The following is a 13694-nucleotide window of genomic DNA, read 5'->3' as shown; positions in this document are numbered from 1 at the left end:
CATGAGAATATTTAAGCAATTTAGGAAATTACCATTGTTTTATAGAACAGATACCACTAGATTCTTCTCTATTTCATCATTTAAAACTATACCTCGATACAACAAAGCCTTAAGACTCCTTTTTTTTAGTATATCATCTATAACATTCGGAAGTGGTATTACTTTATATATTTTGTCAAATTATGGTTATTACCTTAAGGATATAATACCATGGAATCCAAATTGGGATATAGCTTGGAACACATTGTCTACAGACCTTGATAGTAAAGAAAGTAAAGATTTTACCAAGGAGCCAAAGAGGTGGCACAAGATACTTTTAGTTAGGCATGGGCATTACAAAAAAGAAAGTGATGATGAAGATAACATGGTTTTAACTGAAAAGGGGAGAAAACAAGCTGAGTTAACAGGCATCAGACTTGCGGAACAATTTGGTGGAAGAGTTAATGCAATTTACCATTCGAATTTAATAAGAGCAAAGGAGACGGCTAAGATCATTTCAAATTACTTTCCAGGAGTTAAACTAATTGAAGATTCTAATTTAGCTGAGGGTGTCCCTATTGCACCTGATCCTCCAATAGTTGGATATGAACCCACTAGCAAGGAGATTGCCGAGGATAGTATTCGGATTAACAAGGCTTTCCAAACATATTTCGTAAGGCCAAATAGGGACACAGATGACAATAAGGTTGATATTATTGTATGTCATGGGAATGTAATTCGTTACATGTTTTGCAAAGGACTGCAATTCCCGACAAATGGATGGCTGAGACTTGGCCATTTAAATTGTGGCATAACATCCATGGCTATATCAAGTGAGAGCAATGTAGTGTGTTATGGTTTCGGCGATGCAGGTCACTTATCACCTGATTTACAAACCCATAATTAATATTTATTAGATTTTATTAAATTACATATGAATATTAGGACCCAATTTTAGTAGCATACTATAGCTAATGTAATATATCCACCATACCGCCATTTATACCGCCATATTTGTGGGCCCACGAGGAGACGGAGCTTGTCCAGATTGCAGCGCATGTCTTTATGCAATTTTTTTGTGGTCAATGCAGTTCTGGCTGTAGGTTCTAATATATTCTAAGAATATAAGGGGAGTTTCAATTTTAAACTTTAGATCATTATCAGTTTTCAAACTGATTAAGTTATATTGTGGGGGCATATTTAATAGTTTGTGTCATGTTTTTTTTCTGGATGAAATAGGATATAAAATTGGCTATACAGAATCTTTAGGATATAAATAATAAAAAATTTATTGTGCTGATAACTGTTAGTATATTGGTTATATTGTGGATGTAGGAACTGATTATCTTATAACTGAAATACCTGGACTGGAATTTGATTTTTTAGATTAAAACTATTTAATCGATTAATTGAGGTATATAACTGAATAGTAGTGGGGTTGTGAGAATAACTGTCAGTTCTTTGTATTGTTATATAAATAAGTAAAGAATATATTTATAATGGTAGGTAAAATTGCAGGCCATATGATAGCTAAAGATGTAGATTGTTGGACTGAGGATACAGAATTTGATGAGGATGGATTGAAATATGTAAAACTCGTTAAACGTGGAAATGATTTATCAGTAGTTTCTTCGTGTGACTTAATTTCAGATAGCCAATCACTGGTCAGTGTAAGGACATTATCTGCAGATTCATCACTTGATGGTTATGCTTATTCCAATAAATTTAAGATAACTCCATCATTAGGTTCCAAAGATCCGAATGAAATGATAATGGTTTATCATGAGAATCTCTCTAATATTTATGACTTATCCTGTGACAGTGAATCTTCATTGAAATCAGGTATGGATTGCAAGTTGAAGCATTCCAATGAACGACGTGCAGGAAGGCCTCCACTAGATAGGTCTGATTATTACTGTCAGATTTGTTCTGCAACAAAGACTCCACAGTGGCGTTATATATCAGTATGTTCATCAGAAGCCAAACTACGTGTTTGTAATGCATGCTGGATGAAACAGCGTAAAAAGCGTGATACAAGAGGAATGTTATTTTCAATGAATAACAGCATTTTGAGAAATTCAAAGCTGAATAAGGAAAATATTGATTCAAATTTTATTGTGAGTGCATCCCAGGAAAGATATATACGATCTCATAACTTAAGCATGGAAAGGCATAGTGAGAAATATGAATTGTGTGGATATAAGAGAAATAGTATTAAGCCAGCACCAGTAAGGTCAAATCCATATGGTAATAATGCTCTTCCAATTGCAATACCAGTGACGTCACTTTGTAATATTTGTGGGAGTAATAATCCTTGTCATTGTTACTCCAACTATTGTCATCCAAATTTTATAGAAAATAATACTGTCTTGTGCACTAATCATATACAAGAAAATGAAACACTTAGCAATATAACTGCATTAAATAATCATAGTCTTAACGACATTTCTTTGGGGCAAAATTCTGTTATCTCTAATCACAATATATCTGGTAATATTAGCATTGTACCCCATAATAAAGCAAAGACTAGCAATCTTGACAATAGAAATAGCCCTAACTCTAACTGCAATAGTGATAATAATGAGTTGATTAGAAGTACTAATTTTAAAGATTGTACAAGGAATAGTGACGATTGTAATAGTTATTACAATGGTAAATCTAGCATGAGTAGTAACTGCAAATCACAAACATTTTGTAATAAGAATACTTATATAAATAATAAGATGTCTATATCTACGCCTGTTCATCATCAATCTTCAACAACTGTATCTCCAAACACAAATTACTGTAATATTTCATCTTATACATCTTCTCCATGTCAATCATTCACACCTTATGAAGGCCCATTTCTGGAAGATCCAAATAAGACTATGAGTATGTCGTCATCTTTATACTATTATGCAAACTCACAAAATAATCGATGGAATGAAGATACAACAGTAATTACAACTAGTAACGTTCGTAATTATCAAACTGATATGATCCCAACTTGTGTTAGTGATTCAATAACCAGCAACAAGACTTCATCACCTTTTGTACTGGATGAATCTGTACCTTCACTATCACTCTCTCCAACAAGCAACGAAAATGTAAATAACTCAAATGATCTGTTATATAATAAATCTATTGAATCTTGGAATTCGGAATACTTACCAATTGATTTATTTTCAATGGTTTCAGCAAGTGATAAGGTAGTATTAAGCTCCCAAAATTCTCAAATAACTCAATTTAATGACGCACTATCTAAAATCTACCCAAATTCAGGTTCAATTGTATTTACAAATAATGAAAATAATAGGCAGGCAAATTGCGATTCGTGGGACTTAGAACCTTCTTCTGTCGCTTCATATATAGATACATGGCAAACAAATCTTTGGTATGACTCTTATCAAAGTAACTACTGTAAGTTAAGTTAAAATAGTTCTAGAGATTAGTTTTTTGTATAGAAGGTAATCACTGTTTAATGATTTATGCATGGTTTTTGGTCTGTTATTTTTCCCTATACCGGCATACATGCAATAACTTGCATGATATATATGCAGGCATGGTTTATTGCATGTAGTACTCGGATATAGCGTGTAGCATGAAACTTTAAACACTAAGAATTTGGAAGTAGCTGAGTCTCTTCGGTAGAAATTGTAATGCAAATAAGTGAAATAATAAATAATAGCGGCCCAACTTCATTGGGTGAGAGTGAGAAACTCGATGAGGTAAGTTTAATGAATCACTGAAAAGTTAATTGATCAAGTACCCCTTCTTAAAAAATCTTAGGTTAATGGTATACTAGACCAGGATTTTGTCCGTAAATTTGCTCTTGTTGTAAATATGTTACAATCAAGTCAACCCACAAATAGTGATAATCTTGTCTCACAATCACAAATAGTAAATGATATAGACAAAGATAATTTACATTTCTCACAATGTAACAAATTTTGGAATACTAATTCACATATTGGAGATTCAGTAAATAATAAAATAGATTTTCTGTCGCAAGAATACTCTGCAATTGATAGTTCAACATCTCAAATGTCAATATGTGATACATCTAGACCTTTGAGAATGTCTTTCAATGCACTTAAAGACAAAATGTCACAAGAGAAGTGTCCAAAGAAAAAGAGCAAACTGGACGAAGAAGGTACCCATTGGCAAGAAGGAGAAGTAGTAACAAAGAAAAATAGACAAAAGATACATTGTTATTACGCATTTACACCATCTAAAACAAACTTACGAGTTAGATGTGGTGAATGTTCAAATGTTTTTAATGGAGTCCGTGGTTTAATATCACACTCAAGAAAGTGCGGGAAGACTAATAAAGATAGTTTATCACAAGAACTACAAACAAACATCCCAAGTCAGCTAAAAGCAATAACTGAAATTAGTACAACTCAATATGAAAAAACATCTCATAACTTTAATTATAATGACAGCTTAGTGGCAAATTCCAGTTTTTCAACTCAAACAACTGACTTAAGTCAATCTAATCCATCTGTACCATGTACAATTTCAAGTAGAACAAGCTCGGCTGAGCACAACTTTATGGCATCTTTTTCTAGTGATTTTACTAATAAGTTACTAAATTCTGCCTTAAATCAAATTGTCAACGATAAGTGTGATGTGCCCAACTCTATAAAGAATGCCAATATAGATAGTAATGAAGTTACGGAGATTTGCGAAATGAGCAAGACAGAAAATGACAATAGTAAATTTACAATTAATGAAGATAATTTAAGACAGAAAAATGACAGATTTGGCGCAAGGGAATTTGGAGAATGCAGCCCTGAGAAGTTTAAGAGGTATATATACAGTGCAATATCATGTTTACCAAAATCAATACTCTTAAAAATTTTGATCAAAAGAAATCCTATAGCTTATCAATCTTTAAGGGATAAAATGGAATCAATCACAAGGGGATCTATTATTGAACTTATTTCCTCCGAATTTTCACTAAGTTCTCGAAATCTATATACTGATACAAATTCAACATTAGAAACTTCTGAAGAAAATCGGAGAGTACAAGACGGGGAAGAACAAGAACAAGAACAAGAACAAGAACAAGAACAAGAACAAGAACAAGAACAAGAACAAGAACAAGAACAAGAACAAGAACAAGATCAAAAACAAAAACAAAAACAAAAACAAAAACAAAGTCAGATAGATTCAAGTATCTCGGATGACATAGATATATTGGATTTTCCAAATATTCCCATATTTTTTAGACATCTGTTACCTACACTTACTGAATGGAAGTGTAATATATGTAAAGAGGTTGGAGAATCTACAGATTCCATGGTAATGTGTGAAGGATGTGGGCTAATATATCATTTTAATTGTCATAATAAATCTAATAGTGTGGTTGATAATGATTGGATATGTGAATGGTGCCAAAAAGAAAATATGTCTTTGTATTTTAACTCTCGATATCAGATTGGAGAATTGGTTTGGACTATATATAAATCTCACAGATGGCCAGCACAAATTACGGAAATTTATAATAAAGGAAAAAAGTTTGTAGTTCAAATATTCCATATACAAAAGATACTTGAAAGAAAACCCGGAGATTTGTTGAGTTGGACATTAGGGATTACATATATAGAGGGCAATGCTGCTAGAGGAGCCTTTTTAAAAGATTCCAATTCGGCAAATTTGTACTGGCAATCTATAATTAAAGCGTTTCAGTATTATATCTATTCACTTAAAGTGAGTGAAAGGAGGTCAGTTCCAAATATTTTTTATTCTAATAAAGTACATAAGCCCAGCAGTAATAAATCAGTACCAATTGGGGATGAAGCTTCAGCTAGTAAAACTATCCAACATCCTGTACTAGTAGATATTTCTAATGAAAGAAATAATTCATTGGATTTAGATTATCATCTAGATAAATCTGTTTAGTTTTTACCAACAAATTATTAACATTGATAAATTACCAATAACTTTAATACTTATCAGTTTTTTGAGGGAATTTTCTGCTTTTCTAAACTTTTAAAAGTAAATCTTATATTAAAGAAATTAGTCCCCAAAAATATATATAAAAATGCATGCAAGTTACCGACATGCATGCATATTCCACGTTACCTTAACGAAATATAAAGAGGAAATGTTTTACATATATGCTTTAATTTATCTCTTAAATTTTTCAAAGACAATAGCTTTAGAATGCAGTATATCAAGATGGAAAATTGCAAATTCAGTTGTAATACCACAAATAGATACTAGAAAATTTAAAAATATAACTCTTGAAAATGGTCTTTCTGTTATGTTAGTTGAAGATACTAAGGCAGAAAAGGCTGGTTTTGGAATGGCTGTAAATGTTGGATCATTTGAAGATCCTGAAATGGTACCTGGTTTAGCTCATTTATTGGAGCACATGTTATTTTTAGGGACAATTAAATATCCTGACCCAAAATCTTATGATGAATTCATGAGCCAGCATGGAGGCCAGAGTAATGCTTATACTTCAGAGGAGCGAACTGTCTATTTTAATGAAATTAACGAAGAATTTTTGGATAGTGGATTGGACTATTTTTCCCAGTTTTTCAAAAGTCCATTACTAGATGTAAAGATGATTGAAAGAGAAGTCCATGCAGTTGATTCAGAACATGCAAAAAATATCCCAAATGAAATTGATAGAATTTGGTACACAATAAAAACATATGCATACCCACCATTTTCCCACTTTACTACTGGTAACATTGAAACCTTGATTAAAAACCCAAAAGATATGAATTTATCAATGGAAGTACTACTTAAAAACTTTTTCCTAACCTACTACTGTGCTAAAAATATGTACCTAACTATCTACTCAAGAAGAACCATAAAACAACTCGAATTTTTTGCAAAAATGTACTTTTCAGATATTTCTGATAATAATGGAGGTTTGTGTAGAAAAGTGGAACATAATAAAGAAAGCAATAGAGAACCTGAAAAAGATAGAAGACCAATATTTAAAGAAGAAAATTTGGGAAAACTTTTACATGTAAAGTCAATAGGCGAGTTGAAAATACTTTGGTTTGTGTGGAATTTTCCAGTATATTTCAACATAAGTACTAAACACCCGATGCAACTTCTGTCCTATATCCTTAATTCACAGGTACCTGGATCTTTAACATGGAATCTGCAAAGAACTGAAATGATTGTGAAAACTATTGCATTTTACGAAATTTTTAGTTATGGGATTTTATTTATATATCAACTAGAGTTGACAAATAAAGGAGTAACAAATTATGAGTACTTAGTAAGTGTTGTAAATAAATATATAAATAAACTAAGGGACTCTAAAGAACTAAGCTCAGTATATGAAGGAGTAAAAACCCTTTCTGAAAGAGAATTTGTGATGCAAAAAGAGATGTATGGTAAATCGCCGTTATACGAAGTATCCGAAATTTGCTCAAGGTTACTGCAATTTGGGGTCCATGGCGCACTAAGTGGAGATATTTTAATTGAAGAGATAGATGAGAAACTTATTAAGTCACTACTAAATTATATAACACCTAATAATACTTTAATAGTACTTTCTGAAGAGATCGGTCCAAAGTTTGTTCGTATTGAAAAAGATGTATATTACGGGGTGGAGCATGCAATTATTCCGATATCCAATGAAAAATTAAAAAAGTGGTTATTTGAAAAATTTTCTCAAATTGAGGGCAAAGAAGTGATAGTACCAATACCATCTAAGTGTGCACCTTTGAACTTTATTGTGTTACCAGCTTCTGATTCACCAAAAACTCCCATAACATTATCCTCAGGGCTTGCAAATGTATGGTGGATTGGACCTGTCGCAGGAAGTCACAAAATTTCAATCAGAATACTTTTAAGGTATCCTAGAAGGTATTCTAGAGGAGTTGAGACACAAGCATGGGGTCTGTTGATATCTTACATAATTGAGGCAATGTTTGAAAATAAACTTGGTTACTATAAGGAATGTGGGGTTGATTTAGAAGTCCAATGGACAAGCGAGGGGTTTCAAATAGATATTAGTTCATTTAGTTATACTGAAGATATTGAAACTATACTAAACACAATACTTTCACCAATCATAAATAAATATATTAAGAAAATGGGCTGCTCACTTTTGGGAAAGGCTGCAAGATCAGCTATATTGTCAAGTACTAACTTCAGAGAACAAAATATTACTTATTTGCAAGCAAAAGAACTTATAAAAATGCTACAATCTTCAACTGATTACTCAGAGTGGGAAATCAGTTACTTTTTAAAAAGTCTTTTCGAGAAAAAAAGTACTGCAACTGATATGTATCAACAAAATATTAAGGCTGGGCATAGTATTAGAACAGGAACAATATACTCGTTAGTTAAGTATATAAGTTCAGTAATGAAGAATAATGTAATAGTTAGTGAATATTCGCAAACTTTATGTCATTCGTTAAACAGATGGATAAATAAATTACTTCATAGACTATCTATAGTTGCATTTATACAAGGAAATATAACTAAGAATAAAGCAAAGTCCTTAATAGAGAACTTTGTTCTTTCAAGTAATGTATTCCCACTTAAAGAGAAATATGCAGCTAGTAAGAGGGTATATAAAATATTGCAGCCATTAGATATAACACTTTACAATCCTAACCCTCATGATGAAAATAACATAGTACTACAGCTATACCAGTTTGGTAAACCTACATTTGAAGAAAGAATAAACTTAATGGGATTACAACCACTAGTACATAACTATATGTACGATAGATTACGTACAAAATTGCAACTAGGTTACATTGTTGCAGCAACTATAGCACCTATTGGTAATACTAAAGCATTGATTATTGGCATACAAGGCAATAAGGAAAATAGCGTTGAAACTCTTCAAAATCACATAAAATTAGCTATAGATAGTTTTATCATAGAAGAATTGGCAAATATGAAGGTTGAAGTATACTCGAGCATAAAAGAGTCACTTATTGAATACTTTAGAACCTTAAAATACTCATTTCCATTACATTTCCACCATTATTGGGATCAAATAATTTCAAATAAAAGTAGTAAATTAAATGAAGCACAGAATGAAAATGCCATAGATTATATTCAGAATATACTCTCTATTCAGGATTTGTATAATACTTTTATTAAATTAATTCGTAGAAGTGGAGATAGTGGGATTTATATCCTGAAAATGACCCATAGAGGACAAAAAGCTAAAATAGATAAGAATAAATTAGATCGTGAAATTACCCATGTACTAAGTACAGCTAGAGAGAGAATTAGGAAGAATGGGTTTTATGAAGTGATATAAATACTTCTCAAATGGAAATTCTTACCTACTATATTAAATATGTAACTGGGCAGATAAGTCTTGTAAAGAATTACACTTTCTTTGAATTTGGAAACTTTTTTTTCTTTAGGAATACCTAGATTTTGAAGCTAAAATTTTCCTTTAATACATCGTTATACTCACAATCTAGGAAGTAATTACTTAGATACTTAAAATTATTACACTTTAATTAATGGAAGATAGTATTTTCTAAGCGTATATAATGATTTATGAATTATGGATTCATGCTTAAATTGGATATATTGGAGAATTATATGGACTAAAAGTTCTACTTTTATTCGAATTTGAAGAGTTAACTGTTTGATAGCACTTATTAAACATTTCGTACTTGCACTTTGTGTTAGATAAAATGCTTTATAATTTGCAAATTGCTTTAACAAGATTTTGAAAGGTAATTTAGCTACTATACAAAAACTAAAGATAATAGATAAAGGCAAATTCGCTAAATAGAGATATTTGAAGCTAAAGAAATTTTCTGGTGAGACTACAATTTGTACTACTTGATTATTTATGAAGAGAATTTGGATAGATTAATATTAGAATATACAGAAATAATTTAATCAAATAAAAATAATTATATTTGCAAAGTTTTATCAAGAATAATGTTTTAATATATCATATTTGGATATGTGTTTTCTTTAGTATATTTAGATTTATATTAGATATTGAGTAAACTCATGAGAAAAATTTAAATAATATATTGAAAGTATTATTACTTTCTTATATCCACTAGTTACTGCAGATAAAACAATATAAAAATAACTTGTTAACTAAATTCATGGCAAATGTTCCTTAGTATATATTGTAATTAATAACTGAATAGTACTATGATTGGTATGAAGGAAATTCAATATACCATCTAAACCTAAATGTACTGCAATTTTTTCAAAAAGTAACTAATATTAAGTCATTTTTATTTAGATATTACTATAAGCATGCGGAAATTTAAGACCAAATTGTATTAATTTAATACTTAACATAATATTAATTTAAATATTTACAAAGAAGAGCTGAACTGACACTGAAATTGCAAAGTTCACAAAGCTATTATATTTACATAATTATTATGCAGCATTAGTGAGAATAAGTATAAAGTCGGGAAATTTACACTAGACAAAGTAGCTAAAAGTAATTGCAATAAAATAAGTTAAGTCGCAATAGATAATTAAGATTAGCAAATTCTAGTTCTAGAAGAGAATTAGATTCTTACTAATCACACTCTAATATCTGAAAGATGAGGCAAATATTAATATAAACTCAAGAAGCTGTGATAGGACTATAAGTAACAAAGAATTAAATAAATATGAAATAAAGTCTGAAATATAAATCATTAAAATGGTAGATCTTTCTAAGTTCGAATAAATATATAATTCACACTGGACTTTTTTTAATCACTCATTCCTGCATTATCTCTACCTGGAAGCTGAATTAAAGAATGAGATAGTTCACGTACAATTTCCGGCGATATGATGTAGTGATATTGACTTTTAACTAGATTTTGAATTTTACTAGTTTGAGATGGACTAAACTCATATTTATACCTTTGAACGAATGTAAGTAGTGTTTTATGCCAAATCACTGGAAGTATTGTATTCGAACTTTTATTTATTGAATTCAGATTAATATTACTATGCAGGTATAATTGTTCAATACTGTAATCTATATTAGTATCAAAATTCTTAGTATTAAATTTATCAAACTGCAGAACTAGCTCATCAATAACTTTTCTTGGCATTGCGTATCTTTTGTTTAATAATATCATCATAAAGTGGGTCTGACAAGAGTTCCACGGTTTAATCTGAGAAAGCTTTATAAGAGCTGCGGCAGCATGCAGAACTGGCACACTAACTTTGCTCAATATACTACCAATAATAATTGCTTCTTTTACAGTGCATGTCTGATCCTGTGCTAATGGTAATAGAATACCCTTAAACCAGGCACAAGGTTTAAATATAGCTTTCTTTAGTGCCTGATAATAGTGATAGTTTAGCTTCCCGTAATTCTGTGATATATCATTGCGAATTGTTGGATATAATATTGAGTAATAAAATTTCTGGGCTTCATTAGGATTTAGGCTAGAACAAAATATACGTATAACTTCATGCATTGCATTTGGTGTCCAATTCGAAGGATTTGTTAAATGAAGTATTTCTTCCCAATTAACCAATCTTGGAATCACTATCAAGGCTTTTGGTAGCTTTCCAGATTTATATTGGCTTAACCATTCACCAATTAAGCTATATACCTTTATTACTTTCTCGGGTAAATCTACAGATAAATCTGCCTTCTTTTGCAACTCTCCTTCTCTTTGTTCCTTCTCTTTCAGTTTACTTAATACCGCACTAACCAAATCCAATGGACTATTATTATAATTATTAGCACAAAAATCGGCTTTTTTGTAACCAATGCTTTTATTACCAAGTAAATCTCCCCAATAACTACTTCCAAATTCACTACACTGGCTAACTCCCAAATCAGCTTCATCAACATATATATATCCATTACTGTCTATTGGTAAATTAAGTCCCATAGAACAAGCTATAGGGTCATTTTCATTAGAAATTGTATCATAAATTTGTTTATCATTATCGTCAAAAACTAGTTGCTCTGCAGCCTCTTCAAGTATTTTCCTTCCAATACTGGCAGGTATATGCTTCTTATAAATGTCTGTCGTATCTAATTCATTATTAGATTCTCTTTCAGATTGTCTCTTTGATAATTTCTTACGTAGAGTTCCACAACATTCAATGTCAACATGCAATGGATTGTGCCTTCTAAATTTATTTCGATTCTTCCTTTCTTTTGGCATTATAATAAGAATAAGCTTGCGCTATCAGATAACTTATATTTGGCACAATTTTATCAATTAAATTGTATATATATTTAGCAAATCTTATTTGTGAATGTCACGTATTGATCCTATAACTCTGTACAATCCCAGCATCTTCTAATAATATTGCGCCTGAACTGTAAGTGCCGTCTTGAGACAGGCGTATTAGACTATATATACTGTTTATATGTATACTAAGTACTACATACGTAAAGTATTACTATTAATATTAAGAAATACCTAAATTTTATAATTAAATATCGAGTACCCGGGGAATTATCCGGATATACTAGGCTGACAAATAAAGTACTGAATTTCTCCTGAGTGTCTTAAGGAAACTGAATAAATTAAAATCACTCTTCCATATTGAAGGTTTTCTTAGAAAGACAAATGACTAAGTCAGTCCTATCAACTGGTATATCTGTAGGATCTAATCGTGGTTATATAGTAACCAAGAGAGCACAAAAACCTAGGCCAAGCTCTAGAAAAGGTAAATTATGTGCTAGAAATGTATTGGTACGACAAGTAATTCGTGAAGTAGCTGGATTTGCTCCTTATGAAAAGCGTATGATGGAGTTATTGAAGATAGGATCAGCTTCTACAGCAAAAAGAGCAATGAAATTTGCTAGATCGCGTTTGGGTACAGAAAAAAGAGCCAAGAAGAAGAGAGATGAATTGGTTGAAATTATACAGCAGCAAAGAAAGAGAACTACTGCATAAGAGCTATATGTCGAGAATTGTAGATATCTTGTTGCTAGTAACTTGGTTATTTAGTTTAGTGAAGTCCTAATTTTAAAGATAAATTTATTCAATACCTTGAACACTTACCTGTTGTGTAAACTTCTAAAATCTACATGTATTAGAAATATTTTGTTCTTCGCAATACATTCTGTATGTAACAGCATTAAATGAAATATATCATTTTATCTTATATAATATATTATTACCTTAGGACTTCAATACATAAGAGGAATTGGCTTGCAGAACTTTCATCCTTAAACCAGAGAGATTTGATATCACTTCTCTCTATATTTGAATCAAAAATGATTATGACCATTTGTTTAGTATTACAGTTACTAGGTACTTGACTATTATTTGCATAGAGGTAGACAAACTCGGAGCTACTTAATAGCGCAGTAATCTGAATTAGTAATAGTCCCACGTCATAAAACAATATATAATAAATTCAGACCTAAAATTAAATAATACTTACTGCCTTAAACGGAATAATTACTGTCTCAGTTACAGTTTTTAGTGTCAAAATTCCTAAATTTCTGTTAATAAAGTATTTACCATCTACAAATGATTGACTTGTTTTATCATAAATACTTAAGGAAACACCATTGATTGCTCTCTTGGTAAACACTTTCACCATATTTTCTAGCTCATGTGAGTCTATAGACAGCTTATTAGACTGAACCTCGTTTGAATCCTCTTGGTTTGTAATGTCACTACACCATTCTAGAGGTAGAGAGGAAGAGGGTAGTGTATTTTCAGATGAACAACATAGACCCATCACAATATTCCACATTGCAATTTCATAAAGGTTAAAATTAAGCTCTTGTTATATTTCACCAACATGATGTACTACTCCCTGTTATAACA

The 13694-nt window shown here is 31.1% G+C and overlaps 7 protein-coding genes across 7 annotated transcripts; 5 read left to right on the top strand and 2 right to left on the bottom strand.

Annotated features, from left to right (window-relative positions):
• Position 1: 1 nt before the first annotated feature.
• cand_032370 (phosphoglycerate mutase family protein) lies at positions 2 to 886 on the top strand (the record flags this gene model as incomplete). Its single annotated transcript, XM_067213463.1, has 1 exon — positions 2 to 886. The coding sequence occupies one exon, from the start codon at positions 2 to 4 to the stop codon at positions 884 to 886; it is 885 nt and encodes a 294-aa protein (XP_067066714.1).
• A 592-nt stretch (positions 887 to 1478) lies between these two features.
• On the top strand, positions 1479 to 3395 carry cand_032360 (gata zinc finger domain-containing protein; the record flags this gene model as incomplete). Its single annotated transcript, XM_067213462.1, has 1 exon — positions 1479 to 3395. One exon carries the CDS (start codon positions 1479 to 1481, stop codon positions 3393 to 3395), a length of 1917 nt encoding a protein of 638 aa, XP_067066713.1.
• Positions 3396 to 3620: 225 nt separating this feature from the next.
• Positions 3621 to 5868, top strand: cand_032350 (uncharacterized protein; the record flags this gene model as incomplete). Its single annotated transcript, XM_067213461.1, has 2 exons — positions 3621 to 3689; positions 3751 to 5868. The coding sequence occupies 2 exons, from the start codon at positions 3621 to 3623 to the stop codon at positions 5866 to 5868; spliced, it is 2187 nt and encodes a 728-aa protein (XP_067066712.1).
• A 205-nt stretch (positions 5869 to 6073) lies between these two features.
• On the top strand, positions 6074 to 9220 carry cand_032340 (insulinase; the record flags this gene model as incomplete). Its single annotated transcript, XM_067213460.1, has 1 exon — positions 6074 to 9220. The coding sequence occupies one exon, from the start codon at positions 6074 to 6076 to the stop codon at positions 9218 to 9220; it is 3147 nt and encodes a 1048-aa protein (XP_067066711.1).
• Positions 9221 to 10646: 1426 nt separating this feature from the next.
• cand_032330 (bystin family protein) lies at positions 10647 to 12068 on the bottom strand (the record flags this gene model as incomplete). Its single annotated transcript, XM_067213459.1, has 1 exon — positions 10647 to 12068. One exon carries the CDS (start codon positions 12066 to 12068, stop codon positions 10647 to 10649), a length of 1422 nt encoding a protein of 473 aa, XP_067066710.1.
• Positions 12069 to 12479: 411 nt separating this feature from the next.
• Positions 12480 to 12809, top strand: cand_032320 (60s ribosomal protein L36; the record flags this gene model as incomplete). The annotated part of the gene is made up of 1 exon (XM_067213458.1): positions 12480 to 12809. The coding sequence occupies one exon, from the start codon at positions 12480 to 12482 to the stop codon at positions 12807 to 12809; it is 330 nt and encodes a 109-aa protein (XP_067066709.1).
• Positions 12810 to 13275: 466 nt separating this feature from the next.
• Positions 13276 to 13605, bottom strand: cand_032310 (uncharacterized protein; the record flags this gene model as incomplete). Its single annotated transcript, XM_067213457.1, has 3 exons — positions 13276 to 13281; positions 13303 to 13355; positions 13383 to 13605. The coding sequence occupies 3 exons, from the start codon at positions 13603 to 13605 to the stop codon at positions 13276 to 13278; spliced, it is 282 nt and encodes a 93-aa protein (XP_067066708.1).
• Positions 13606 to 13694: the final 89 nt, after the last annotated feature.

This window comes from Cryptosporidium andersoni (assembly GCF_001865355.1).
Source record: "Cryptosporidium andersoni isolate 30847 chromosome Unknown contig_1, whole genome shotgun sequence".
NCBI classification, from domain to species: domain Eukaryota; phylum Apicomplexa; class Conoidasida; order Eucoccidiorida; family Cryptosporidiidae; genus Cryptosporidium; species Cryptosporidium andersoni.
The sequence above is the reverse complement of the archived record's forward strand: the minus strand, read 5'-3'. Positions and strand labels throughout refer to the sequence as shown.